Source organism: Neophocaena asiaeorientalis, unplaced genomic scaffold (assembly GCF_003031525.2).
Source record: "Neophocaena asiaeorientalis asiaeorientalis breed wild unplaced genomic scaffold, Neophocaena_asiaeorientalis_V1.1 scaffold198, whole genome shotgun sequence".
Classification (NCBI taxonomy): Eukaryota; Metazoa; Chordata; class Mammalia; order Artiodactyla; family Phocoenidae; genus Neophocaena; species Neophocaena asiaeorientalis.
In genome coordinates, this window is record NW_020175221.1 from 3,932,977 (window position 1) to 3,960,163 (window position 27,187).

A 27,187-nucleotide genomic window follows, 5' to 3' on the forward strand; every position below is an offset into this window, starting at 1 on the left:
TGTCAGTAACGCACACACACACACACACACACAAATCCGAAAACCAGAGAGACAGAAGGAAACTTTTGGAGGTGAGTAATATGTTTCTTACCTTATTATGGTGATGGTTTTACAGGTGTATGTATATGTCCAAGCTCATCAAATTGTATACACTAAATATATACAGGGTTTTGTATATCAATTATACCTGAATAAAGCTGTTTTTTAGAACCATATTGATTATATATGCTAATGTCTTGGATATTGAGATAAATGAGGATTTGAAGGGGGAAAATTCATGACATTTGTCTCCCTGGCTCCAGTCTTCCCTGCTCAAATCCTCGTGGAATAGAATCAAGCATCAATTGTTCTAAAATTCTGCTTTCATTATTTTACTCCCTTGTTCAGAAACTTTTGATGATGCTTCACTTTTAAATGGAACAAAGGTACCACTCCTAACAAAACATTCAAAGTTTTGCACACTCCAGTCTAAACCTTTCCTTCCTACCTTTTCCTGACAACCACTGTTCATAATAATCTCCCCTCTGAACTCCAGTGGTTCACCACGCATGGGATACAGCTTGTCTCCTTGTGCACTGGATACATTATGCTTCTGAAGAGCAGCAGCTGCTTTTACAAATTTGTCACAGGACAATGCCAGTCACAGTGTTTAGTAAATATTTGATTAATAACTATCAGTATTTATCTCATGTGGCTATCGGACCAGTGAATTCATCCACTTAGCAGATATATATTGAATGCCTACAACTGACAGACCCTATTCTAGTTGATGGTAAACAGCAGTGAACAAAGCAGAGTCTCTGTTCTAATGAAACTTGATTTTTGTGCGTGGGGGGGACATAGACGATGTAAAATACACAAACACAAAATATACAGTATGTCATGATGATAAGTTCTATGAAGAAAACTAATGCAGAGTAAAGAAATAGAGTGACAGCAGTGCTATTTTAGATATAGTCAGAATAAGTAGCCCTGTCTATTAAACTGACATTTGGATCTTAACAGAGTGAAAGGATTGTGCCAATGTCTGAAGCAAGAGCATTTCCGGAAGAGGAAACAGCAAAGTGCAAAGGTCCTGAGGCAGGAGCAGACACGCTGTGTTAAAAGAACAGGAAAAAGACCAGTGTGGGTCAAACCAAGTAAGCAAAGGGGAGAAGAGAAGGAAAAATGGTCAGGAGATAGTAAAGGGCTTTTGTAAGCCATGGTAAGGAGTTTGGATTTTGAAGTGGGAAACTAGAAGAGGGTTTTGAGCACAGAAGGGACGTACATGTGCAAAGGATCACTCTGAGTATTCTGAGAAGAATAGACTTGGAATGAGGCCGGAAACAGTAAAAACAGTTACGAAGCCACTTCAGTAGTCTGGGCAAGAAACAATGGTGACCTGGACCAGGGTGGTGACAGTGGAAGTGGTGAAGAGTGACCGGATTCTGGCTCCAATTTGAAAACAGAGCTGACAGTATGTGATGATGGATTTTCACACGAGAAAAAGAGAAACAGAAATGAGTCAAAGATGATTCAAGGCTTTGGGTCTGAAAATATTAAAAACTTGTGTTTTCATTTGCTGAGTTGAGGAAAGACGAGGGAAACGTAGATTTAGTGGTAGGGTGCTGGAACATGAACCTAAAATTCAGCGTGGCAGCTTAAGTCTGAGCGGCCTATTTGTGGCGGAGGTTTCAGGCCCCACCCCATTTCCCCTAGACTTACCCCAGATGCCACCTGCCCCTGTGGCGGGCAGATCCTGTGTGCTCAGTAGACTTCTCATTTGGGCAGCTGGGTACTTTCTCTGTTCAAAGGAGCTTGCTAGACTGGGTGTGGGCTGCCCAGAGGGCAATCCTCAGACATTGAAAGACCAGAGTATGCTTACATGCCCCACGTTTCACATGCCTCAGTGGGATGAGCCCTAGATGTGTGTGTACGGTCACTCAAAGGGGTCCCCAAGAAGGTTGAGTTCCATGTGCTCACAGTGGTCACCTGCTCATTAAGGCACACTTCACTGATTCTCGTCTCTCCCTGCCCTACTTCCCCAACCCCTAACTTCCTACAATCACCTCCCTGCTTCCTCTCCAAATAAAGTACCCACGCCAAGATTTTGCAGCATCTGCCTGGAAGCAATTCAACCTAAGACTATTATACGTCCAAATGTCAATATTCAAGAAGGAGGGAAATATGCTCTTTTGAAAAGAGGGGAAATGTCAGGGGTGCAGTATAGCTGGGAGGTGTTAGTCTTTAACAACCCTATGTGAAAGCACAAGGTGTAAATACGGGTTGGTTTGTACACATGTTTGTTCCTTTCTTCTCTGCCGCATGGTCATTTCTCCGGGTGAATACAAGGCTGCTCACTAATGAACAATCTGAGCTTTCCACAGAGGCCACAGCAGAATATCTAGAGAGTAGTAGCCTGAGGAGTGATGACTATTTGGTTGGAAAGAAGGGGATCTTGGGAACTTGTCTTAAATCTGCATTTGCGTAGGAAGGCCATTGTTTTGACTTTTCTTCTATGTTTGTTGGAGTGGTTTTGAAGAAATTGGAGATTATAGAAGGCCATGCCAAGCCACCCTTTGGTGTTGTCTTTACTTTTTCCTACTAGTTTATGCTCAGCCATACTATTTCTCTTGCCTGGCTCAGGAGCATGTTTTGTGTGCCAGTTTGAGGAGGAAAGTGAGTAGCGTTGAATGAGATCCTCATTAACTAGGTAGGATAGCCAGTCGCAGGCAAAGCAAAGACCTTTCTTACTTGCAATCAATTGTTCAACTGAATGTGAAAACAAATCAGTTTCTCTTGTTTTGAATGAGAAGATCAGATAAAACACAGTTCTCCTTGCCATACATTGTATCACATTCCAGAGTAATTTCAATTTCACCTTTGCAGGAAGCAGCCAGAATTTAATGTTTTCTGCTGAGCAGTTATCCGGATCATTGTAAACCAGTGGAAGCATTGACGTGAATAAGATTTTTCTTCTAATTAAAGAGCTAATTCAAGCATAGAAAAATGTTCCTAGTTCTCACTAAAATGGTATTTTTTTTTGTGTGTGTGTGAAATGCGGGCCTCTCACTGTTGTGGCCTCTCCCATTGCGGAGCACAGGCTCTGGACGTGCAGGCTCAGCGGCCATGGCTCATGGGCCCAGCTGCTCCGCTGCATGTGGGATCTTCCTGGACCGGGGCACGAACCCATGTCCCCTGCATTGGCAGGCAGACGCTCGACCACTGCGCCACCAGGGAAACCTGGTAATATTTTTTTTTATCAGTCGTTATCATGTAAAGTTTCAGGTGACTAATACATTTCCAAATGGCCGTCATAACCATGCTAACATTTTATAATTACATGGTTCTTTGTTTTTAAGATGAATGGACAATATCTGATTTTTAATATATTGTCCAATTTTCAATATTCATTTGCCTTTTGTCAAATGGAGAGACAGTATTCATCAGAGCAAGAGAGCAAGTTTCTGAAGTAATGGGGGCAAACAGGGATGCTGATTTCCTATACTGGGAAAGTTCTTTTTAAAACATTAAACATTAAGAAACACAACCATGTGGAATATTTATGTACACATTTAATAACAGAGAAGTAGATTACCAAGTCTTGGAATTGCCCATACCCACGTATGCGTCCTCTGTAAGGTCCGTAAGTCAGTTCCCAGATGATGAAGACTAAGCAAATGCCCTGTAGGTCTAGTTGAAGCTCTTGGCTCTTTCTTGGGGCGAAGGTACAGTCTTGAAAACCTCTCTTAACAAGGGGGAGCTGTGCATACATCTAGCTCTTTTCATAGAATTTCCTTGCAGACTGGCGTGAAGTGGGTCTCTAAATCTACAAAGAGCTTGGTCTCTCTTTTTGCTTATTTTCTGGCCATGGTTTGTTTACCTTGAGGAGGCAGACTCCTCTGTCTTCTCTACTTAAATGTCTACAGATGGTATCACGCTGCCGCCAATTTGATTTTACATCAGATCTTCCTAGGCGTTAAACGATGTATATGCTTTCTGGCTTCCCTGCACTTCTCTCTCTGACCCTTTAACATCTCAGCAACGTGTAAACTATGAGACGTGTTTAATTTAACATGGATTCAAAAGTTTTTGTTCATGATCTTTGGTTGAAATTTAATCAAACTAAAAACCTAACACTCCTAGTGGTAAAAAGAAATTGGGTTATTCAAGGTTTTTAGTAGCAAATATTTAGTTTTACCTAATTATAGAAATAATCCCTATGCACGGTAGAAAATTTGAACATTACAGAAAAGAACGTTTAAAAAGGCCTATGATCCTAATACCCAGAGATAACACTGTCAATATTTTGGTGTATATTTTTATTAATTAGATTTAATTGGTAAATGCTTTTCACGAGTAACTAGATTCTACTTAGTAATTTATAATGCAGCTCTATCATGTCACATAATTATTATTTCTTTTTTGTGGTGGGAAGAGTTAAGATCTAATCTCTTAACAAGTTCAGTGTTTATAATACAATACTGTTGTCTATAATCACTATGCTGTGCATTAGATCTCTTGCAAATTTGTACCCTTAAACAAAATCCTTCCTGTTCCCCAAGCCCCCACTGCCCCAGCTTCTGGTAACCACCATTTTACTGTTGTTTTCAATGAGTTCAACTTTTTTGGATTCCACATGTGAGTGATATCATACAGTATTTGCCTTTCTCTGTCTGCCTTATTTCACTTAGCAGAATATTCTCAGGGCCCATCTATGTTGTCACCAATGGCAGAATTTCCTTCTTTCTCATAGCTGAATAATATTCCATTATGTGTGTGGGTATTTTATATAAATATGTGTGTGTGTGTTTATACACCTTACGATGCACTTTTTAACAAGGTATTAACATTAACATCTTGAAAATGCCACTCTATGCTTTTTTTTGCTATATTTGCCATTTTCACTGACCTGCTCTGATAAGTTACTACTAGAGTTGCAAATACACATCCTTCAATGTACCTGAAGAGACATTCCTCTGAATCTGAGATGCTTCACAGTCCTTGGAGCACCTGAGAGCCAAGGCTTCTGAGATGACTCTGCAGTACTTACTCCTTCTTGATTGGATTCAAGTACCCAACTCCAAACATGTGCTGAGAGTGTTTAGTAATTATTTGTATGAGTTCTTTAGTTTCATGGAGACTAAAATTAGGTTTCCTCTGTCACTCTTATGATGTCATTTGACCTTGACCTGCATCTCAAATTGCTGAGACGGTAGCAAGCTTTCTCCCTAAGCACATCAGAAATAGTAGGTGAGGGGGGGACATTTAAGATGGTGGAGGTGTAAGGCATGGAGATCACCTTCCTCCCCACAAATACATCAGAAATACATCTACATGTGGAACAACTCCTACAGAACACTTACTGAACGCTGGCAGAAGACCTCAGACCTCCCAAAAGGCAAGAAACTCCCCACATACCTGGGTAGGGCAAAAGAAGAAAGAAAAAAGAGAGACGAAAGAATAGGGATGAGACCTGCACCAGAGGGAGGGAGCTGTGAAGGAGGAAAGGTTTCCACACACTAGGAAGCCCCTTCGCGGGCAGAGATGGGTGGGTGGCAGAGTGGGGGTAAGCTTCAGAGCCACAGAGGAGAGCACTGCAACAGGGATGCGGAGGGCAAAGCGGAGAAATTCCCACACACAGGATCGGTGCTGACCAGCACTCACCAGCCCGAGAGGCTTGTCTGCTCACCTGCCAGGGCAGGCAGGGCTACGAGCTGAGGCTCCGGCTTCGGTCAGAGCGCCGGGAGAGGACTGGGGTTGGCGGCGTGAACACAGCCTGCAGGGGGTTAGTGCGCCACAGCTAGCTGGGAGGGCGTCCGGGGAAAAGTCTGGACTTGCCAAAGAGGCAAGAGACCATTGTTTCAGGGTGCACGAGGAGAGGGGATTCAGAGCACTGCCTAAATGAGTTCCAAAGACGGCGTGAGCCGCGGCTATCAGCATGAACCCAAGACGGCCTGAGACACTAAGGCTGCTGCTGCAGCCACCTAGAAGCCTGTGTGCAAGCACAGCTCACTATCCACACCTCCCCTCCTGGGAGCCTGTGCAGCCTGCCACAGCCAGGGTCCTGTGATCCAGGGACAACTTCACAGGGAGAACACATGGCGCACCTCATGCTGTTGCAACATCATGCTGGCCTCTGCTGCCGCAGGCTCCCCGCACACTCTGTACCCCTCCCTCCCACTGGCCTGAGTGAGCCAGAGCCCCCTAATCAGCTGCTCCTTTAACCCCATCCTGTCTAAGCGAAGAACAGACATCCTCAGGCGACCTAAATGCAGAGGCGGGGCCAATCCAAAGCTGAACCCCAGGGTCTGTGCAAACAAAGAAGAGAAAGGGAAATCTCTCCCAGCAGCCTCAGGAGCAGTGGATTAAATCTCCACAATCAACTTGATGTACCCTGCATCTGTGGAATACCTGAATAGACAACGAGTCATCCCAAATTAAGGCGGTGGATTTTGGGAGCAACTGTAGACTTGAGGTTTGCTTTCTGCATCTAATTTTTTTCTGGTTTTATGTTTATCTTAGTTTAGTATTTAGAGTTTATTATCATTGGTAGATTTGTTTATTGATTTGGTTGCTCTTTTCCTTTTTTTTTTTCTTTTTCTATATAGCTATATTTTTTTTCTTTTTCTCTTTGTGTGAGTGTGTATGTGTATGCTTCTTTGTCTGATTTTGTCTGCATAGCTTTGCTTTTACCATCTGTCCTAGGGTTCTGTCCATTTTTTATTTTTATTTTATTTTTTTTAGTATAGTTTTTAGTGCTTGCTATCATTGTTGGATTTGTTTTTTGGTTTGGTGGCTCTCTTTTTTCTTTCCTTCTTTTTCTTTTTTTATTACTTAACATTTTTTTATTTTTAATAATTTCTTTATATTTTATTTTAGTTATTTTATTTTATTTTTTATTTCTTTCTTTTTTCTCACTTTTCTTCTCAGCTGTGTAGTTGACAGGGACTTGGTGCTTTGTCCAGGTGTCAGGCCTATGGCTCTGAGGTAGTAGAGCCAAGTTCAGGACATTGGTCCACCAGAGACCTCCCAGTTCCATGTAATATCAAACGGTGAAAGCTCTCCCAGAGATCTCCATCTGAATGCTAAGAACCAGCTCCACTCAACAACCAGCAAGCTACAGTGCTGGACACCCTATGCCAAACAACTAGCAAGACAGTAACTTAACCCCACCCATTAGCAGAGAGGCTGCCTAAAATCATAATAATGTCTCACACAATCCAAAACACACCACCAGAGGAGGTCTTGCCCACCAGAAAGACAAGATCCAGCCTCATCCACCAGAAAACAGGCACCACTCAACTCTACCAGGAAGCTTACACAACCCACTGAACCAACCTTAGCCAGTGGGGGCAGACACCAAACACAATGGGAACTACAAACCTGCAGCCTGCAAAAAGGAGACCCCAAACACAGAAAGTAAAGCAAAATGAGAAGACAGAGAAACACACAGCAGATGAAGGAGCAAGATAAAAACCCATCAGACCAAACAAATGAAGAGGAAATAGGCAGTCTACCTGAAAAAGAATTCAGAGTAATGATAGTGAAGATGATCCAAAATCTTGGAAATAGAATGGAGAAAATACAAGAAGTGTTTTACAAGGACCTAGAAGAACTAAAGAGCAAACATACAGTGATGAACAATACAATAAATGAAATTAAAAATTCTCTAGAAGGAATCAATAGCAGAATAACTGAGGCAGAAGAATGGACAAATAACCTGGAAGATAAAATACTGGAAATAACTACCACAGAGCAGAGTGAAGAAAACAGAAAGAAAAGAATTGAGGACAGTCTCAGAGACCTCTGGGACAACATTAAACACACCAACATTCAAATTATAGGAGTCCCAGAAGAGGAAGAGTAAAGAAAGGGACTGAGAAAATATTTGAAGATATTGTAGTTGAAAACTTCCCTAATATGGGAAAGGAAATAGTCAGTCAAGCCCAGGAAGTGCAGAGAGTTCCATACAGGATAAATCCAAGGAGAAGCACGCCAAGACACATATTAATTGAATTATCGAAAATTAAATACAAAGAAAAAATATTAAAAGCAGCAAGGAGAAAACAACAAATAGCATACAAGGGAATCCCCATAAGGTTAACAGCTGATCTTTCAGCAGAAGCTCTGTAAGCCTGAAGGGAGTGGCAAGACATATTTAAAGTGATTAAAGGGAAACACCTACAACCAAGATTACTCTACCTAACAAGGATCTCATTCAGATTCAACTGAGAAATTAAAACCTTTACAAAAAAGCAAAGGCTAACCAGCTTTACAACAAATGCTACAACAAATGCTAAAGGAACTTCTCTAGGCAGGAAACACAAGAGAAGGAAAAGACCTACAATACCAAACCCAAAACAGTTAAGAAAACGGTAATAGGAACATACATATCGATAACTACCTTAAATGTAAATGGATTAAGTGCTCCAACCAAAAGACACAGACTGGCTAAATGGATACAAAACCAAGACCCTTATATATGCTGTCTACAAGAGACCCACTTCAGACCTAGGGACACATACAGACTGAAAGGGAGGGGATGGAAAAAGATATTCCATGCAGATGGAAATCAAAAGAAAGCTGGACTAGCAATTCTCATATCAGACAAAATAGACTTTAAAATAAAGACTATTACAAGAGACAAAGAAGGACACTACATACAGATCAAGGGATCAGTCCAAGAAGAAGATATAACAATTGTAAATATTTATGCACCCAACATAGGAGCACCTCAATACATAAGGCAAATGCTAACAGCCATAAAAGGGGAAATTGACAGTAACACAGTCATAGTAGGGGACTTTAACACCCCACTTTCACCAATGGACCGATCATCCAAAATGAAAATAAATAAGGAAACACAAGCTTTAAATGACACATTAAACAAGATGGACTTAATTGATATTTATAAGACATTCCATCCAAAAACAACAGAATACACTTTCTTCTCAAGTGCTCATGGAACATTCTCCAGGATAGATCATATCTTGGGTGACAAATCAAGGCTTAGTAAATTTAAGAAAATTGAAATCGTATCAAGTATCTTTTCCAACCACGACCCTATGAGACTAGATATCAATTACAGGAAAAATTCTCTGAAAAATACAAACAGGGCTTCCCTGGTGGCACAGTGGTTGAGAGTCTGCCTGCCGATGCAGGGGACACGAGTTTGTGCCCCGGTCCAGGAAGATCCATGTGCCGCAGAACAGCTGAGCCTGTGAGCCATGGCCGCTGAGACTGTGCGTCCGGAGCCTGTGCTCTGCAACAGGAGAGATCACAACAGTGAGAGGCCGTGTACCGCAAAAAAAAAAAAAAAAAAAACACATGGAGGCTAAATAATAGACTACTAAATAACCAAGAAATCACTGAAGAAATCAAAGAGGAAATCAAAAAATACCTAGAAACAAATGACAATGTAAACACAACGACCCAAAACCTATGGGATGCAGCAAAAGCAGTTCTAAGAGGAAAGTTTATAGCAATACTATCCTACATCAAGAAACAAGAAACATCTCAAATGCACAACCTAAACTTACACCTAAAGCAATTAGAGAAAGAAGAACCGAAAACCCCCAAAGTTAGCAGAAGGAAAGTAATCATAAAGATCAGATCAAAAATAAATGAAAAAGAAATGAATGAAACAATTGCAAAGATCAATAAAACTAAAAGCTGGTTCTTTGAGAAGATAAACAAAGTTGATAAACCATTAGCCAGACTCATCAAGAAAAAGAGGGAGAAGACTCAAATCAATAGAATTAGAAATGAAAAAGGAGAAGTAACACCTGACACTTCAGAAATACAAAGGATCATGAGAGATTACTACAAGCAACTGTATGCCAATAAAATGGAAAACCTGGAAGAAATGGACAAATTCTTAGAAAAGCACAACTTTCTGAGACTGAAACAGGAAGAAATAGAAAATATAAACAGATCAGTCACAAGCACTGTAATTGAGACTGTGATAAAAAATCTTCCAACAAACAAAAGCCCAGGACCAGATGGCTTCACAGGCAAATTCTATCAAACATTTAGAGAAGAGCTAACACCTATCCTTCTCAAACTCTTCCAAAATATCGCAGAAGGAGAAACAGTCCCAAACTCATTCTATGAGGCCACCATCACCCTAATATCAAAACCAGACAAAGATATCACAAAGAAAGAGAACAACAGGCCAATATCACTGATAAACATAGATGCAAAAATCCTCAAGAAAATACTAGCAAACAGAATCCAACAGCACATTAAAAGGATCATATACCATGATCAAGTGGGGTTTATCCCAGGAATGCAAGGATTCTTCAATATATACAAATCAATCAATGTGATAAACCATATTAACAAATTGAAGAATAAAAACCATATGATCATCTCAATAGATGCAGAGAAAGCTTTCAACAAAATTCAACACCCAGTTATGTTAAAAAACCTCCAGAGAGTAGGCATAGAAGGAACTTACTCAACCTAATAAAGGCTATATACGACAAACCCACAGCCAACATCATCCTCAATGGTGAAAAACTGAAACCATTTCCTCTAAGATCAGGAATAAGACAAGGTTGTCCATTCTCACCACTATTATTCAACATGGTTTTGAAAGTTTTAGCCACAGCAATCAGAGAAGAAAAAGAAATAAAAAGAATCCAAATCAGAAAAGAAGAAGTCAAGCTGTCACTGTTTGCAGATGACATGATACTATACAAAGAGAGTCCTAAAGGTGCTACCAGAAAACTACTAGAGCTAATCAATGAATTTGGTAAAGTAGCAGGATACAAAATTAATGCACAGAAATCTCTTGCATTCCTATACAGTAATGATGAAAAATCTGAAAGAGAAATTAAGGAAACACTCCCATTTACCATTGCAACAAAAAGAAAAAAATACCTAGAAATAAACCTACCTAAGGAGACAAAAGTCCTATATGCAGAAAACTATAAGACACTGATGCAGTAAATTAAAGATGGTACAAACAGGTGGAGAGATATACCATGTTCTTGGAATGGAAAAATCAACATTGTGAAAATGGCTATAATACCCAAAGCAATCTACAGATTCAGTGCAATCCCTATCAAACTACCAATGGCATTTTTCACAGAACTAGATGAAAAAATTTCACAATTTATATGGAATCACAAAAGACCCCGAATAGCCAAAGCAATCTTGAGAAAGAAAAATGGAGCTGGAGGAATCAGGCTCCTGGACTTTAGACTATACTGCAAAGCTACAGTAATCAAGACAGTATGGTACTGGCACAAAAACAGAAATATACATCAGTGGAACAGGATAGAAAGCCCAGAGATAAACCCATGTACCTATGGTCAACTAACCTATGACAAAGGAGGCAAGGATATACAATGGAGAAAAGACAGCCTCTTCAATAAGTGTTGCTGGGAAAACTGGACAGCTACATGTAAAAGAATGAAATTAAAGCACTCCCTGATACCATACACAAAAATAAACTCAAAATGGATTAAAGACCTAAATGTAAGGCCAGACACTATAAAACTCTTAGAGGAAAACATAGGCACAACACTCTGTGACATAAATCACAGCAAAATCCTTTCTGACTCACCTCCTAGAGAAATGGAAATAAAAATAAACAAATGGGACCTAATGAAACTTAAAAGCTTTTGCACAGCAAAGGAAAACATAAACACAATGAAAAGACAACCCTCAGGATGGGAGAAGATATTTTCAAATGAAGCAACTGACAAAGGATTAATCTCCAAAAATTACAAGCAGCTCATGCAGCTCAATATCAAAAACAAACAAACAAACAAACAAACGACCCAATCCAATACTGGGCAGAAGACCTAAACAGACATTTCTCCAAGGAAGATATACAGATTGCCAACAAACACATGAAAGGCTGCTCAACATCACTAATCATTAGAGAAATGCAAATCAAAACTACAGTGAGGTATCACCTCACACTGGTCAGAATGGCCATCATCAAAAAATCTACAAACAATAAGTGCTGGAGAGGGTGTGGAGAGAATGGAACTGTCTTGCACTTTTGGTGGGAATGTAAATTGATACAGCCACTATGAAGAGGATGGATGTTCTTTAAAAAAGTAAAAATAGAAATACTATATCACCCAGCAATCCCACTACTGGGCATATACCCTGAGAAAACCATAATTCAAAAAGAGTCATGTACCACAATGTTCATTGCAGCTCTATAGCCAGGATATGGAAGCAACATAAGTGTCCATCAACAGATGAATGGATAAAGAAGATGTGACACATGTATACAATGGAATATTACTCAGCCATAAAGAGAAATGAAATTGAGCATTTGTAGTGAGGTGATGGACCTAGAGTCTGTCTAACAGAGTGAAGTCAGAAAGAGAAAAACAAATACCATATGCTAACACATATATATGGAATCTTAAAAAAAAAAAAAAGTGGTTCTGAAGAACCTAAGGGCAGGACAGGATTAAAGATGCAGACATAGAGAATGGACTTGAGGACCCAGGGAGGGTGAAGGGTAAGCTAGGATGAAGTGAGAGAGTGGCATGGACATGTATACACTACCAAATGTAAAATGGATAGCTAGTGGGAAGCAGCCATGTAGCACAGGGAGATCTAACACTGATATATTAAAATATATAAAAATATAACAAAATATATTAAAATATGAAATATAAAAAATATATTAAAAATATAACAAAAAGAAACACAAAATAAAGCCCAGAGAAAAACCAAAGTTCCCATTTTTTGAAACAGCTCCTGATTCATGGATTTTATAGGGTATTTTGTACAATATCAGAAACTGTGTAATATGCCCAGTCATCCCATTTCTAGTCACCTGACAGAAGTCATAATTTACTGAGAATTACCCTGTATGAAACAATCCAGAAAACGTATTACATAGGACTAATGTGGAATAAGAACTCATGATTGACAGCTTTTATCACCTAACTGGATATTGATTTTGATAATTCATAATCTTTAGCAGATCTTTAACATTTACTGTGTAGTCATTAATTTGCTTTTGTTAGTAAGATTTAGGAATTCAAATACACTATGGTATTTACATTACATTTAACAAATACATTGTCTTTGCCTATACCAAGTCCACACTTTACAATAGACTCAGTATAAACTGAGAGACTTAAATGTAGGTCAACGTCATGTACAAGCCATGCATATTGTTCAGGTGAATCTCACTATAACAGTATAGTTCTCGTTGCTCAAGTCCAATATAATAATCACCTGTTAAGAAGCAAGCTCTTAAATGTTACAGGCAGAACCTAAGTGGTGGCTGCACAGCTTAGGTAAGAATTCACTGTAGAATTCTTTCAACTTTTCTAAATTTTTGAAAATTTTCATAATACTATTTTGGAAAAAGATCTCTTTTTGATACGGCAAGAACCATATTCTACATTTTTTTCTGAAACAAGTTTTATATGGCTCATCAAGTTTGTGTTTTTGCCATCTGTAATTCAACTCATTCTGGAATATTCCAGAACTGAGTGCCCTATTTACAGCATTCTTTTTTGTGCCCCCTTTATCTGTAAAAGAAAAATGCCAAGGGACAGTCAGTTTTAATGTTGTGAGCAATATTGATACATTTAATTGAGGAAATGCTGACCACCATTAGGTCACATGTTTTTATGAGGTAAGATGTTTTCTCAGTCACAATCCTCTATAAAGAGGGACCATTTTTCTTTTGTATCCTTAACCACTTAGCACCGACTTAGACCCACACCCACTCTCCCTCATTCATTCCTTAGCTCACTTATTGTCTAGGCATATACTGGTTAACAACCTAGGTTTTATAACTGTTGAGGCCTCAATTTTAACCTCAGATTTGCCACTCATTGGCTGTGTGAGCATAGGGGCAAATGACTAACTTTTTAAGCCTCCATTTCCTTAGCTAGAAAACAGAATAAATATAAGGTAAGCTTTTATCAGTATGTTATTGTGAGGATAATATAAGTTATGTTAAGCTCTTATCACACTGTAAATACCAAATAAGTAGTTGATATTGTCATAGTAAAATAAGGAATTAAAAAAATACCCTGACCTTCTGATGATGTTTACTTCACAGAATCAGTCAGTGCACGGGGAGTGGCAGGGTGAGGAAGGCGTCCTGGGGGTGTCAGGTCAATAAGTGCCCAGGAATGGGAAAGTTTATGAATATTGACTCCAATAAATGGATATCCAGATTTAGCGAGATATTGAACACTGTCATGGAAAAACTTCCTATCGCCAAAGTTGAAAGCATGAGATTGTTGTTATTTAGAGATTCATGGTATTTGGGGACTTTTTGCTTTCTCCCGAGGGAGTAGTTTTATTTCTCAGCCTGGTAATTCCATCACTGCTTTTCTTGTTTGTTAACATAATTCTGAAAAACTCAAAGAGGCCATTTCTGCCCTTATTTGGTGTGTGGTCAACAAGGAGAGCAGCATGAGTTGGAATCAGTGCTGCGCTGCAGATGCTTTTCCAATTAAACACCTTGTCTTCAGGATCCCATAAGTTTTCAAAAAATAAATGGTAATGGGGCTTCCCTGGTGGTGCAGTGGTTGAGAGTCCGTCTGCCGATGCAGGGGACACAGGTTCGTGGCCCAGTCCGGGAAGATCCCACATGCCGCGGAGCAGCTGGGCCCGTGAGCCATGTGCTGTGTGTCTGGAGCCTGTGCTCCACAGTGGGAGAGGCCACAACAGTGAGAGGCCGGCGCACCGCAAAAAATAAATAAATAAATAAATAAATAAATAAATAAATAAATAAATAGTAATGTTTCTATATTTAGGTGAAGCCCAGGATTTTGAAGAATTGAGAAAAATTCCATCAGCTAACTTTAGTAGAATCCCTTACCACTTAATTTTTTTTTTTTTTTTTTTAGTTTTTTAAACAGAACCAGTAGATGGTTTTCAATCTGCAAATAAACATTAAAATTTTGCTATGAGATTAACCTTTAAACGTAACACCTTGATATTCTGTCATTACACACTTAGGATAAAAAATTTTAAATGGGGGAAAAAAGGACAATCAAAACTGAAGACTGTTACCCTTCTGAAACTGGTGAAATGATATGCCGACTTACCATGCTCATGAAGTGACCATTTTAGAGGACAATTCTTAAAACTAGAAATTTTTTTTTTTTTTCGGTACGCGGGCCTCTCACTGTTGTGGCCTCTCCCGTTGCAGAGCACAGGCTCCGTACGCGCAGGCTCAGCAGCCATGGCTCACGGGCCCAGCCGCTCCGTGGCATGTGGGATCCTCCCGGACCGGGTCATGAACCCGTGTCCCCTGCATCGGCAGGCAGACTCCCAACCACTGCGCCACCAGGGAAGCCCTCTAAATGCTTTTATGTAAAGTACTCCATTCATCTCAAAAACTCTGCAATGGTTCTCTTTTGGATAAGACACTGAACTCAGCAAGGTCAGGCAACAGTGCTCAAGGTCATATGACAAGTTCATAGCATAACTGTGGCTAGATCTAATCTCCCTTACTGGGGCTACCCTGAATACTTGCCCAATGGTGTTTCATCAAAAATCAGACAAACAAACATTTCTGGGGACAGGCCTATATTCATTTGGTCATAACAATGACAGTGGTTTTTCTGGTTTTGTTATTTTATTTTAATTGATTGATTGCTACAATTGTGACTTTGTCAGAAGGTACATCTAAGGACAGAGAAAATAGGTAAGTCCCACCTAAATTACCCATGGTGAAATTTTTTGCCCCTATTTAGGAACATAAAAGAATATAATGTAGGTGATACATCTTATTTTCAAGAAGTCCTGAGATGATTGGTTTACTGATTCATTGAACAGAATTATTGTGACTTGTTTATTTTGCTAGGCACAGAGGATGCAGTAGGAAAGCAGGCACAGTTTATGTCCTCATGATGTTTAGGTCTGTCAGGGAAGCCAGACATTGAAAAAGTAATTGCAAATGTGCTGACAGTGACAAAGATTAAAGTGCAGAGTGCTGTGGAGACATCTGAGAAAGCAGGGAAGGCTTCCTGGAGGAAGTGGCTTTCAAGAGGAAGTTCTGTATCCACTCTTTCACTCACCAGTCAATAACTAAGGAGGATGTTTTTTTCAGTCTTCAATCATGAGTACAATATTGAAAATAAAATTTTTCTGACTTTTAAAATCTTCACATACAGAAATTTAGACACTGACCCCAGAAGACTTTTACACACATTTTAAAACATCATGTTTAGTTCTTTATTTCAAGTGATTAGCCTATACTAATTTCAAATTTTAAAGAATTTGACTCTAGAAATATTTCCTGTTGGCTACTTTAAAAAATCTCCTAGGACTTTGTCAGTCACTTACTAGACACTTAAGAAACATAAAACGTCTTTCTCTTCCCTCTCATTTCTTCCTCCCTGTTTTTTTCCCTACAACCCTCATTTACCCAAGTGTTTAAATAGAACTCAGTGCCTTACTGATAGAAAGGGCTTGACCTAATTATCTTCCAAATTGCTAAAACATTCCTAAAACACGTAGATAGAAATCTTGAGTGTATAACAAAGAATTTTGATTCACAATCCAGTTTTATTTTACCTTTTATTCTTATATTTAATCATGCCTCGTCATTTATTTTATTCTATGTCTTCATAATTTTAGCTCTTTTCAAATAACAATTGCTGGAGAGGGTGAGGAGAAAGGGAACCCTCCTGCACTATTGGTGGGAATGTAAGTTGGTGTAGCCCACTGTGGAAAACAGTATGGGGGTTCCTCAAAAAACTAAAAATAGAGTTACCATAAGGTCCAGCAATTCCACTGCTGGGCATATATCCAGACAAAACTAATTGAAAAAGATACATGCACCCCTATGTTCAAAGTATCACTGTTCACAATAGCCAAGACATGGAAACAACATGAATGTCCAAAGATAAATGGATAAAGAAGATGTGATACATATATACAATGGAGTACTACTCAGCCATAAAAACAGAATAAAATAATGCCATTTGCAGCAACATGGATGGACCTAGAGATTATCATACTGAGTGAAGTCAGATAGACTAAGACAAATATATGATATCACTTATATGTGGAATCTAAAATATGACACAAATGAACCTATCTACAAAACAGAAATAGTCTCACAGGCAAAGGGAACAGACTGGTGGTTGCCAAGGGGGAGGAGAGGTGGGAGAGGGATGGATTGAGAGTTTAAGGTTAGCAGATGCAAACTATTGTGTATAGAATGGATAAACAACAAGGTCCTACTGTATAGCACAGGGAACTATATTCAGTATCCTGTGATAAACCATAATGCAAAAGAATATAAAAAAGAATGTATACATATGAGTACACATGTATAACTTAGAAACTTTGCTGTATAGCAGAAACTAGCGTGATATTGTAAATCAGCTATACATCAATTTAAAAATAACTTAAAATTTTTTTGTAATAAAATAATTACTAATAAAATAGTAATAATAATTTTAGCTCTTTAATTACACTTTATTCCTGTTTGTGTCCTGGAATATATATGAATAAAGGATGCATTTGAAGCAGGTTAATATGCAGAGTATGCTTTCCTAATGCTCTTAAGACTGTGGGGTACCTTCAATTCTGTTAGCACTCCCCTGGGTTACAGCTCATAAAAAACAGTTTCCAAAGTTTCCTTCATTTCAGAACATGGAATAATTCACCTCTAAATCAAGTAGACACTCATAAGCTTTAGAATGACTATTTGAAAGCAATTCAAAGAAAACAGCGTTATTTTGCAGCATTTCCATTTGGAGTAATAATTGATAGTTGATGATGATACTGTATTAATGTAATAAGAGGGCTTGTTTAAACCACAGTTCCTTACATTGGAATGAATTAGGTTTCAGAAGTGCACAAGTCCACTTGTTAAATTTCCTTTCGGCACACTCTTTTGCAACGGATCACCCTGAAAATCGAATTGTTATGATGAAATGATTATCAGAGGTAGCTGGTAACATGAAAACGAAATGCAGTTGCTGGCTTCCACATTAACTTCTGCTGCCTTTGAGTCTGCAACCAGCAGCTGTTTCAAAATACTGCATTATCCTGAACCCATATCTCTGCCTGCTCTGGTTTCCTGAGGCAATGTATTTCAACATCACACAAGCCCATTAATTTAACTGTCTGTTTCTCTGAAGTTTAGCTCAAAACTTCTCCTTCCGCCTATCAGACAGTGGCTTGGTGTGTAAATAAACGCTTGTGTGGCTTATGTTTAAATTCTCCTACTTTTAAATTTGGGATTTTTCAGATTTGATTCATAGTAGCCATCTCCTATAAAGGAAATTCTGAATTTCTGTGTCAAACATCAAACCCCAAACTTGCATTTTAACATCTGGAATCTTGGAATCAAAATCCCAGAAATGTTCAAGAGGCAAAAATGTCTTATTTAGAGCTCTGCAAAACATAAGATCTACGTTATTGGCAGGAGGCAGGCATTTTCTTGCGATTTTGGAAAGGATAGGAATTATGTGAATAACAGTTGGGTGAACACAAAGTTTAGATTTCAGAACGTGGTTTTCTCTGCCATATAAGTTCAGTTTCCAACTTGTAAAAGAAGCGTTTGTCTCAGGGATAAACTGAGGGAACATCTCTCCCTAATATTCAATCATGCTTTTCCAAAAACAACTTCTGGGAAATAAATGCTTACTAATATAACAAATTAAAACATTCAAAAGATTCTACTTCATTTCCTTCTCTATCCTTTAGTACATGTGAAGTGAAAGTTATAACCAGCTGTTTGAAATACAAATGACAGCACAGGTTCATCCTAGCAAACATCTTATTTAATTTTCTTATTGTTTCCAATTGCCTAAATTCTCATGTCTGTGAAGTACTTGCCAGTCCCTCAAAATAATATTAATGTTTATACTTGAAATCAAGGCTTAACTTCGCTCATAATTAATCTCAGAAATAACTAGTTTATTTCTGTGACCTTGCTGAGACCTGGTCACCTAAGGGGGATTATGCCTAACTGTACAGAAGAAATGGGATGGAGGTGGTGAGTAATTATTTTTAAGGAGAAAATAACATTAACATTGGCAGATACTTCTTGTATCTTTATCTAATTTCACATTAGGAAAAAGGACCAAAGTTTCCATTTTTCTGCTCATCATTTCACATTTATAGTTCCATTGTTTTGATCTTGCTTAACTGTTCTGGATATCTGCTTTCAAGAAGCAGAGAGGGAAAAGAAGAAACGTTTCGGCAATAATGAAAAAGACAATTCTGCATCTCCTTCAATTTCTTTTAGAAGAAGGTAGACATTCTATAAAACCTTCATTGTGCATTATTATTATGCCTTTATACTTCATCAATTAGATATCAATTAACAGAACATTCTTTTCAAAATGTAAATTGGTATGAACAAAGACAAGCATCCGTCAAAATGCGTGTTGCTGGCTTTAGCCTGGCTGGGAAGACAGGGTCCATCTTGCCTTGACAAGTGCGTTTGGGCTAACAATGCAAACAATATTTTTCTGCTTCCAGTGTTGTATATATGGACTGTGGCTTTTGTATTTAAAAACCAGTGATGCTATTTGTCCTACAAAATTTGAAATGCCACTGGATAAAATGAGAGCTTTGTATTGCATGGAAGGTGAATGAAGGAACTCTTCGCCAGTACCTTCCCTCCTATTCTCTTACTTGTTCTGTGTCCACCCCCCTCCCTCCCTTCATGCCAATCCACCTCCCACTCTACCAGTTTTCAGAGACATCCCCCCTCTTCACCCAGACTCCCAGTTTTCTTCCACTGTCTGGCTTCAGTCTCAGATGAAGCCATTCTGTTCAACCCCGACTTGTTCAGCTCTGTGTCAGCTCTTCCAGGAATGTTTGCACTTCCTAAGAGCTGTGCTGACATGGGAATTAAATAGAATACGGGAATAAAGTGCTAATGGTGGAATTTCATACACCAGAAGGGCAGGCTGGGGTAGGTATGGACATTTTCTCTGTCCTTTCAAAGAATACCAGGAAGGTGACCACCAGTCTTGCTCCTGTGAAATGGGGATCCACATACAAAAGGGTGTAGTTTATGAAGCATGAAAATATTGCTAGTTGATTCGGAGAGACTGTGTTTAGTTTTGAACTTCTGGCTTCTCCAAGGTCGCCGCTGTTCAGTCAGCTATCACTCACCCTCTTTTAGCCCATCTGTCAGATAACACAGAGGTGAAACCGTAAAAACGTTTTCTATTACTCATTCCCGAGCCTGATATGGAACCTGTAGTGTTCTCAGGAACCCCTGGTGTGCTGGATGCTGTCATGAAAATAAGTGTCATGTTTACTGACTTGAGCTTTTACAGAAACTACAGGAATAGTTTGGACCCCTTGGGTATATAAGAAGAGATAGTTTGGCTACAGGGGGTCTCAAAATTTGGCAGACGTGGTGATGCTTACCAAGCTCAACTATTGGTTATATTTGTCCAGTCCAGAGGGAGTTAAATCACTGCTGGGCACTCCACGCCTCTCTAATCTTATCCCAGAGAAGTGGAGTTCTGCCTTGGTTTATAGTTGAGGTCACAGGCGGGGCAGTGTTTGGACAGGGACTGGTGGAATTATGCCACATTGTTAACATTAAATAGCACTTGGTGGTGAGGACCTACGACAGCACTGGGGTCCTTTGACTCCTGAAGCATACTCTTGAAATAGATGCCTCACTGAGATGTGCTGGACTCTTAAAACATGTGAAGGGCTCTATGTGGCTTCCATCATTTATTTCATTTGAAAGAAGTTTGTTTTAAGAGACTTATCAGACAGTTAAGAAATGTTTCTAGGGAGTAGAAAATGAACAAGAAAATTGATCTCTGTCGTCAAAGTCACGCATTATAACTCACTTTCCAAGGTGACACAGTATCTCCTTGAGGGAAAAGCTGCCAAAAGCACTGAAAGTGACCTGCCTGCTTTCTTCTCAAGCTGACTTGCAAGGAGGCGCTGGTCTTTCGAGACCATTAAATCCTTGTGTGAGCTTTGCTAATAACTATGTACATCCCTGTTTCTAAGAGAAGTTGAAATAAGGAAAATGATATTTGGCGGCTAGTTGTGTGAAAGTTAGTAAATCTCTGTTGAATTTCCCAGTCATGGGCATGTATTTACTTTTTTTTTTTTTTTTAAACAAAGGCCCTCTGTTTACTTTTTTTTCTTAAACTTCACACTTCAATCATGCCTTTCACAGTGTGTGCGTGTGTGTGTGTGTGTGTGTGAGTGCGTGTTGTGCTTTCCAGGAGTGGCATGTGACTGCTGTTTAATCAGGGCTATATTTAAAAACAAATTTGCAAGGGAGCGTTTCTCTCGTTATTAACGAGATAAAGTCGAAGTGAAGCAAGCTCTGTCGCAAAGGGCGAGTGTCACGCAGCAGGAAGTCCCAGCCACCTCTTCCAGTCCTGCTTCAGCCACCCGCCACCTCCCTGGCAACACAGAGCACCGCACAGAGGAAATGCCCTCCCTTGGCCACAAGTACCTCCTGGTCTTCCAGGGGCCATCCGGCCCCAGGGCCCTGCATCCACTCTGACTTGCCAGCGATCCTGCCAACTTCTTTACACATGGCTTTTGTTTGGGATCTTCGGGGAGTCACAGTGCCAGGACCCTCCACAAGAGTCAAATCAAGATTGCGTTTCTCAAAGTCCTACAGGTATTGCTCTTTCTTTTTGTGGCTGGAAAGAGTTTTCTTTTTTCATCAGCCTCTGTAGCTTTAGGCCCCCTGCAAACAAGTCTTTGCCCTGTGCTGATCTGTTTAATTTCTGTTTCCTATACTATATTACATTAGCAGGATGAATTGGTAGTGTACAGAATAGGAGCTAAGAAGATGTGAACCTTAACATAGTCAGGGGTATTTGGGAACCCACAGAAGTAGAAGGAAATTGACTAACTCTAAAAGCTGATTTTGAGAGTTAAATGGTGAACTTATAAAAGCATTCCTGTGACTGGTATCTGGAAAAGAAGTGTGTTAGCCAGCCGAATGGACTTAATGTAGCCAGAATTGGTCATACTAATCTTCAGTTAACCCTTTAAATGTAAGGAAAGGGTTCTAGTTTGATTCAGCAAGCAAACAAGCAACAACAACAAAACACTGCTGTGTTGTTTTTAAGTGTTTCAGGTCACATTCACATGGAAAAGTGGAAACTATCTCTGTGGTCTAGGTTGTAGTTCAGAGTTTTAATGTTGCCCAGGAGAAATAGAAACTATGAAATTGAAGTGTATATGTTATTAATCTGTTATGTCTAAAGATTTCTATAGAAATCATATGAAAAATGTTGACCTCATGACCTCAATAAGTTGTCAGTTACAGCTTTGCTTTACATCCAAGTTAGCTTATTTTGATCAAATAACTAGGAAAAACAGAAGACAGAAAAATCCTTGATTTCCTTCTTTGCTCTAGTGTTTTAGATATTTACAAGAAAAAAGATTGATTCTTCACACAGTTTTTGTTTCTGATTGGTTAGTCTGTAGCACCGCAAGCTATTTCACCAATAGCAAATGGAGGTGAAATTGTCTGCAAAATCTGAAGAATAGGTCTTCCTTCTTTAGACCAAATGTAACATATGTAGAAACTACCAGGCCTTTATAAAAGTATGTGTTAAATTTGGATTAAAATGTGTTCTGATTTACTCTCATAGAAAATATTCAAAGTTTAGATTAAAATAATTCACAAGAATTATTTATTTGTTTTAGACAGTGTGAAAGGTAGTACCCTTGGAATATTTTAGGGAGCTATAAAATCAAAGGAATCAAATTACAAAATTCCCTAGTAAAAATGCATAAGCAAACTTTGAAAGGGGTAAATAAAAGTTGGCAGTTAAAGGTGTAAGTAGTACTTCCTTACTACTAGATGTACTTCTACTTCAAAACAAAATAAATACCATTTATTTTTATTAATTATGTTACTTTGTTACAGTTAAGACCTGCTTCAACATTAGAAATTATATGCCTACTCTATGCTTTACTTTCTACTGAATGCACTTCTCATGTTTATTATTTGCATCTCATGCTTATTATGGGCTAAGATGTATGCTCATCAAAGATTTGTAAGCATTACTGTACATATTTCCAATAGATGGTAGTTTCTAGACACTTCTTATCGTTGAGATCTGATAACAAGTTTCTAAATATAAATATCAAACTGCTGGGTAAGGTGAAAACAATAGTGTGTTGGACTAAAGAATTTCAGAAATCTCAGGAAATGTAGAGTTTAAGCTCTACTGTATGATTTGTAGACATATTATGAAATTTGCCTTCTTGGTATGCCAAAGATATTTTCCTTTTCCTTGGTCAATTTAATCCTTTCAGAAATACAACAAACACTGGAATGTCTAAGGATGAGTTTTCTATGTATTTAAATGCCCTGTGTTTGTAGTTCTAACAAGTTTCTTTCATAATGAGTTTAAGAGGTGATAGTGACATCCAGAATAGCCATCATGGGCCAATCTCCTTTGAAACCTGAGAGACTTTGTCCCTCATATATTTGCTTTTAATTTGAATATTAATTGCCCATAAAATAATTAATTTTTTATATGTACTGTCTTCATTGTTCCGTGGATCCTATTTTCTCTCTCCCTGTGGACTATAAATTCCTTGAGGCCACAGGCTCCCTTACATGCGAGCAGAATGCCATTAATGCATGTTCGATGAAGCATCTTGCTACACTCTCTTAGTTGGTGTCACCCTTTTATTTGTAAAATCAACTTGCTGATATGATCAGGGCCTATCATAGGCCAGGAGTCCAGTGGAAGGTTAAGGAGCTAGGACAGCAGTTGGACACTCTCATGTCACATTTTCAGAGATCTCTCAGTGCTTAAAAAAAAGAGAGTATGCATCCAGTCCCAGCAATATACTGACAATAATGAAAAAAAGATGCTTGTTGTACAGCTTTAAACTTTTAACAGACCACACCACCTCAAATGCACCATGAGTCAAAGCATTTATGTATGTGTACACACACACACACACACACACACACACACACACACATCTTTAAAACATGGAAGTAACTTAAGCTTATCTTGACCTTTGAGAGGCTTTACACATAATTCCACTATTGAAGCAACTGAAATAACTAGGTGTTAACCAACATTTCTTTGTTGAGTTTCTCCTTTACAAGTTGGTTTCTTTAATAAAAATAATTTTGTATTTTGTAAAATCCTCATACGTGTCTAGTAGAGTGTTATTTTTTTCTTTGAAGATTGAATGGATATTACACATGATACTGGTGATACACTTGGGTTTAAGCTGGAATATTTGTCTCTGGCATTGTTTTCACTCCCTGGTGGCATTCAGGATGAAGAAAAGCCAAGTCTGTAAAGAGTCTGATTTTTTAAAGTAACAGTAAATCATATGTATTTGATGAGTGTTGATCCCTGAGAAATACAACCTTGGGTAGTTATGCTTAAAGTAGATTTGAAAGTCGTTTTTCAGCGGTGGCGAGTTTTTGCCTTTTATTGGTAAAATGTACTTACAGAGAAAGCCAAATATAATTAATATGTAGCTTATTAAGCTAAGTTTCACTTGATGCGGAAACAGAGAGAGTCAGAGACAGACAGAGAGAGAAAGAGGATTACATCCTAAGGAGGCTAATTTTCCTCTGTGGACCTGGAATAAGAATCAATCATTACTTTAGAGCCACACCTCTCGTGTCTGTCTTAGAGGAGAGAGTGGGGGGAATGATGTGCTTATGTTAGATTTGAGAAAATAATGTCAGTGAGTGAACTCACGTTGAAGGTTTGAATATAGTACCTGAAAAAATTGGGAAGAAAGTGATATGGGAAGTGAAGAACGAACAAGGAGCTAGTACTTAGCAGATTGGTGGGCTCTGACAACTACCCAAGGGAACACTAGGACATTTTGTTTTTTAAAAATGTTGTTGTTTAAAGTTATAGTAACAGTCGAGGAAACTTGAAATAACAAGTTACTCTTCTAGAGATGGTCTTGTCTTCCAACCAGAACAAATCACAAAACTTTCTGCTTTCTGTCTTCTCAAAAAGGAATGTTAAAAGGAACATATTATATGGGGACTGTGGAGTGGGTATTGTACAAATAGAGGAGAACACCATCCAAGGTACCTTGAAGTGCAGGGTAGAGGTGATTTCACTAACATGCCACAGGTCAGAAACAAAGTATGCTCTAGTTTTCCTGCCCCTTACACTAATAGGTGTCATGGAGTATACTACATTATTGACTATTTGCAGAAACAAACAACCCTAGATAAACTTAAATCACCTCCTGTGCAAATCTTGGACAGTTATGCTCAAATCCACAACTTTGATCTGGAGATTTTTAAGTAGCAGTTATTTGCAGGGACAATTGGAAAATACTGTCTCTTAGCTACTCTTTGTTCCAACTGAAACGGAAGTGTAGCACATCAATAGCTGTCAAATTAAACCTCAGTTTGCCCACTAGAAAATGCTGGCTAGAGCCCAAGTCTGAGAAAGAGAAAGGAGCGCCACCCACAAATCAGTAAGCTAGGACATAACTTTCTAAGTATCACATTAGCACCTCCTGTTGCATGGCATTAAAAAATTTTTTTTGGAAAGCTTTTCAGATGTAACAGATGTTAATAACTGCTCCTTTTAGTGTTCTGTTCCGTAGCTCATCTCATTCAATTTTTTAGGGTAAGTGAAGAGGGTGGATATAATTACCACCAAATAAGAGAAGAATTGCAGGTTCAGGGATCAGAGGCTACACAACACACATGTGGTCAGAAGTCCAGAGTAAGAGTAATAAGTTTTAAATTGTATTGGGAACTTATTATGTGTCAGACAGTGTTCCCAGGGCTCTACATACATTATCTTATTTCATCCCACAAAACAACCACACAAGGGGGACTGGCATTGCCTTTTTTTTACAGATAAGGAAACTGGGCAGAGAGAGTTTCAGAAACTTGCCCAAGTTTGAACCTTGGCAGGCTGTCCTAGAGGCTAGACTTCTAGTCACTTGGTCACCTCCCGTTTCTTGATCACATCTTCTCATCACCACACAAGGAGAAGTTCCAAAATGAGAGGTGTCATTCCAATAGACTAAATTGCCTCATTTAACTCAACTCAGAATCTTCCTCTGAAGAAAGAACACTTGTAAATATGGTGTAGAACAGGGCTTAGTGATCGATCAAAATATAAAGTTATCAAATAATATCTGAACAGATAGCCTCATCCACCAGAGGGCAGATAGCAGAAGCAAGAAGAACTACAATCCTGCAGCCTGTGGAACAAAAACCACATTCACAGAAAGATAGACAAGATGAAAAGGCAGAGGGCTATGTACCAGATGAAGGGACAAGATAAAACCCCAGAAAAACAACTAAATGAAGTGGAGGTAGGTAACCATCCAGAAAAAGAATTCAGAATAATGATAGTGAAGATGATCCAGGACCTTGGAAAAACAATGGAGGCAAAGATCGAGAAGATGCAAGAAATGTTTAACAAAGACCTAGAAGAAGTAAAGAACAAACAAACATAGATGAACAATACAATAACTGAAATGAAAAATACACTAGAAGGAATCAATAGCAGAATAACTGAGGCAGAAGAACGGATAAGTGACCTGGAAGACAAAATGGTGGAATTCACTGCTGCAGAACAGAAAAAAGAAAAAAGAATGAAAAGAAATGAAGACAGCCTAAGAGACCTCTGGGACAACATTAAATGCCACAACATTCATGTTATAGGGGTCCCAGAAGGAGAAGAGAGAGAGAAAGGACCCAAGAAAATATTTGAAGAGATTATAGTCGAAAACTTCCCTAACATGGAAAAGGAAATAGCCACCCAAGTCCAGGAAGCACAGTGAGTCCCATACAGGATAAACCTAAGGAGAAACACACCGAGACACATAGTAATCAAATTGGCAAAAATTAAAGAAAAAGAAAAATTATTGAAAGCAGCAAGGGAAAAAAGACAAATAACATACAAGGGAACTCCCATAAGGTTAACAGCTGATTTCTCAGCAGAAACGCTACAAACCAGAAGGGAGTGGCATAATATACTTAAAGTGATGAAAGCGAAGAACCTACAACCAAGATTACTTTACCCGGCAAGGATCTCATTCAGATTCGATGGAGAAATCAAAAGCTTTACAGACAAGCAAAAGCTAAGAGAACTAGCACCACCAAACCAGCTCTACAACAAATGCTAAAGGAACTTCTCTAAGTGGGACACACAAGAGAAGAAAAAGACCTACAAAAAGAACCCAAAACAATTCAGAAAATGGTCATAGGAACATACATATAGACAATTACCTTAAACGTGAATGGATTAAATGCTCC

The 27,187-nt window shown here is 38.8% G+C and overlaps 1 protein-coding gene across 3 annotated transcripts in view; it reads left to right on the forward strand.

Annotated features, from left to right (window-relative positions):
* PDE4D (phosphodiesterase 4D) overlaps positions 1–27,187 on the forward strand; it is a 1,104,527-nt gene that overhangs the window by 731,441 nt on the left and 345,899 nt on the right. Inside the window, exon 1 of one of the 3 annotated variants that reach the window (XM_024765392.1) lies at positions 21,337–21,568. The exons of the other annotated variants lie outside the window; for them this stretch is intronic. Coding sequence (XP_024621160.1) covers positions 21,480–21,568 — 89 coding nt within the window. The 5' untranslated portion in view covers positions 21,337–21,479. Of the gene's footprint in view, positions 1–21,336; positions 21,569–27,187 lie in introns of those variants that run through there. 3 annotated transcript variants of the gene reach the window in all.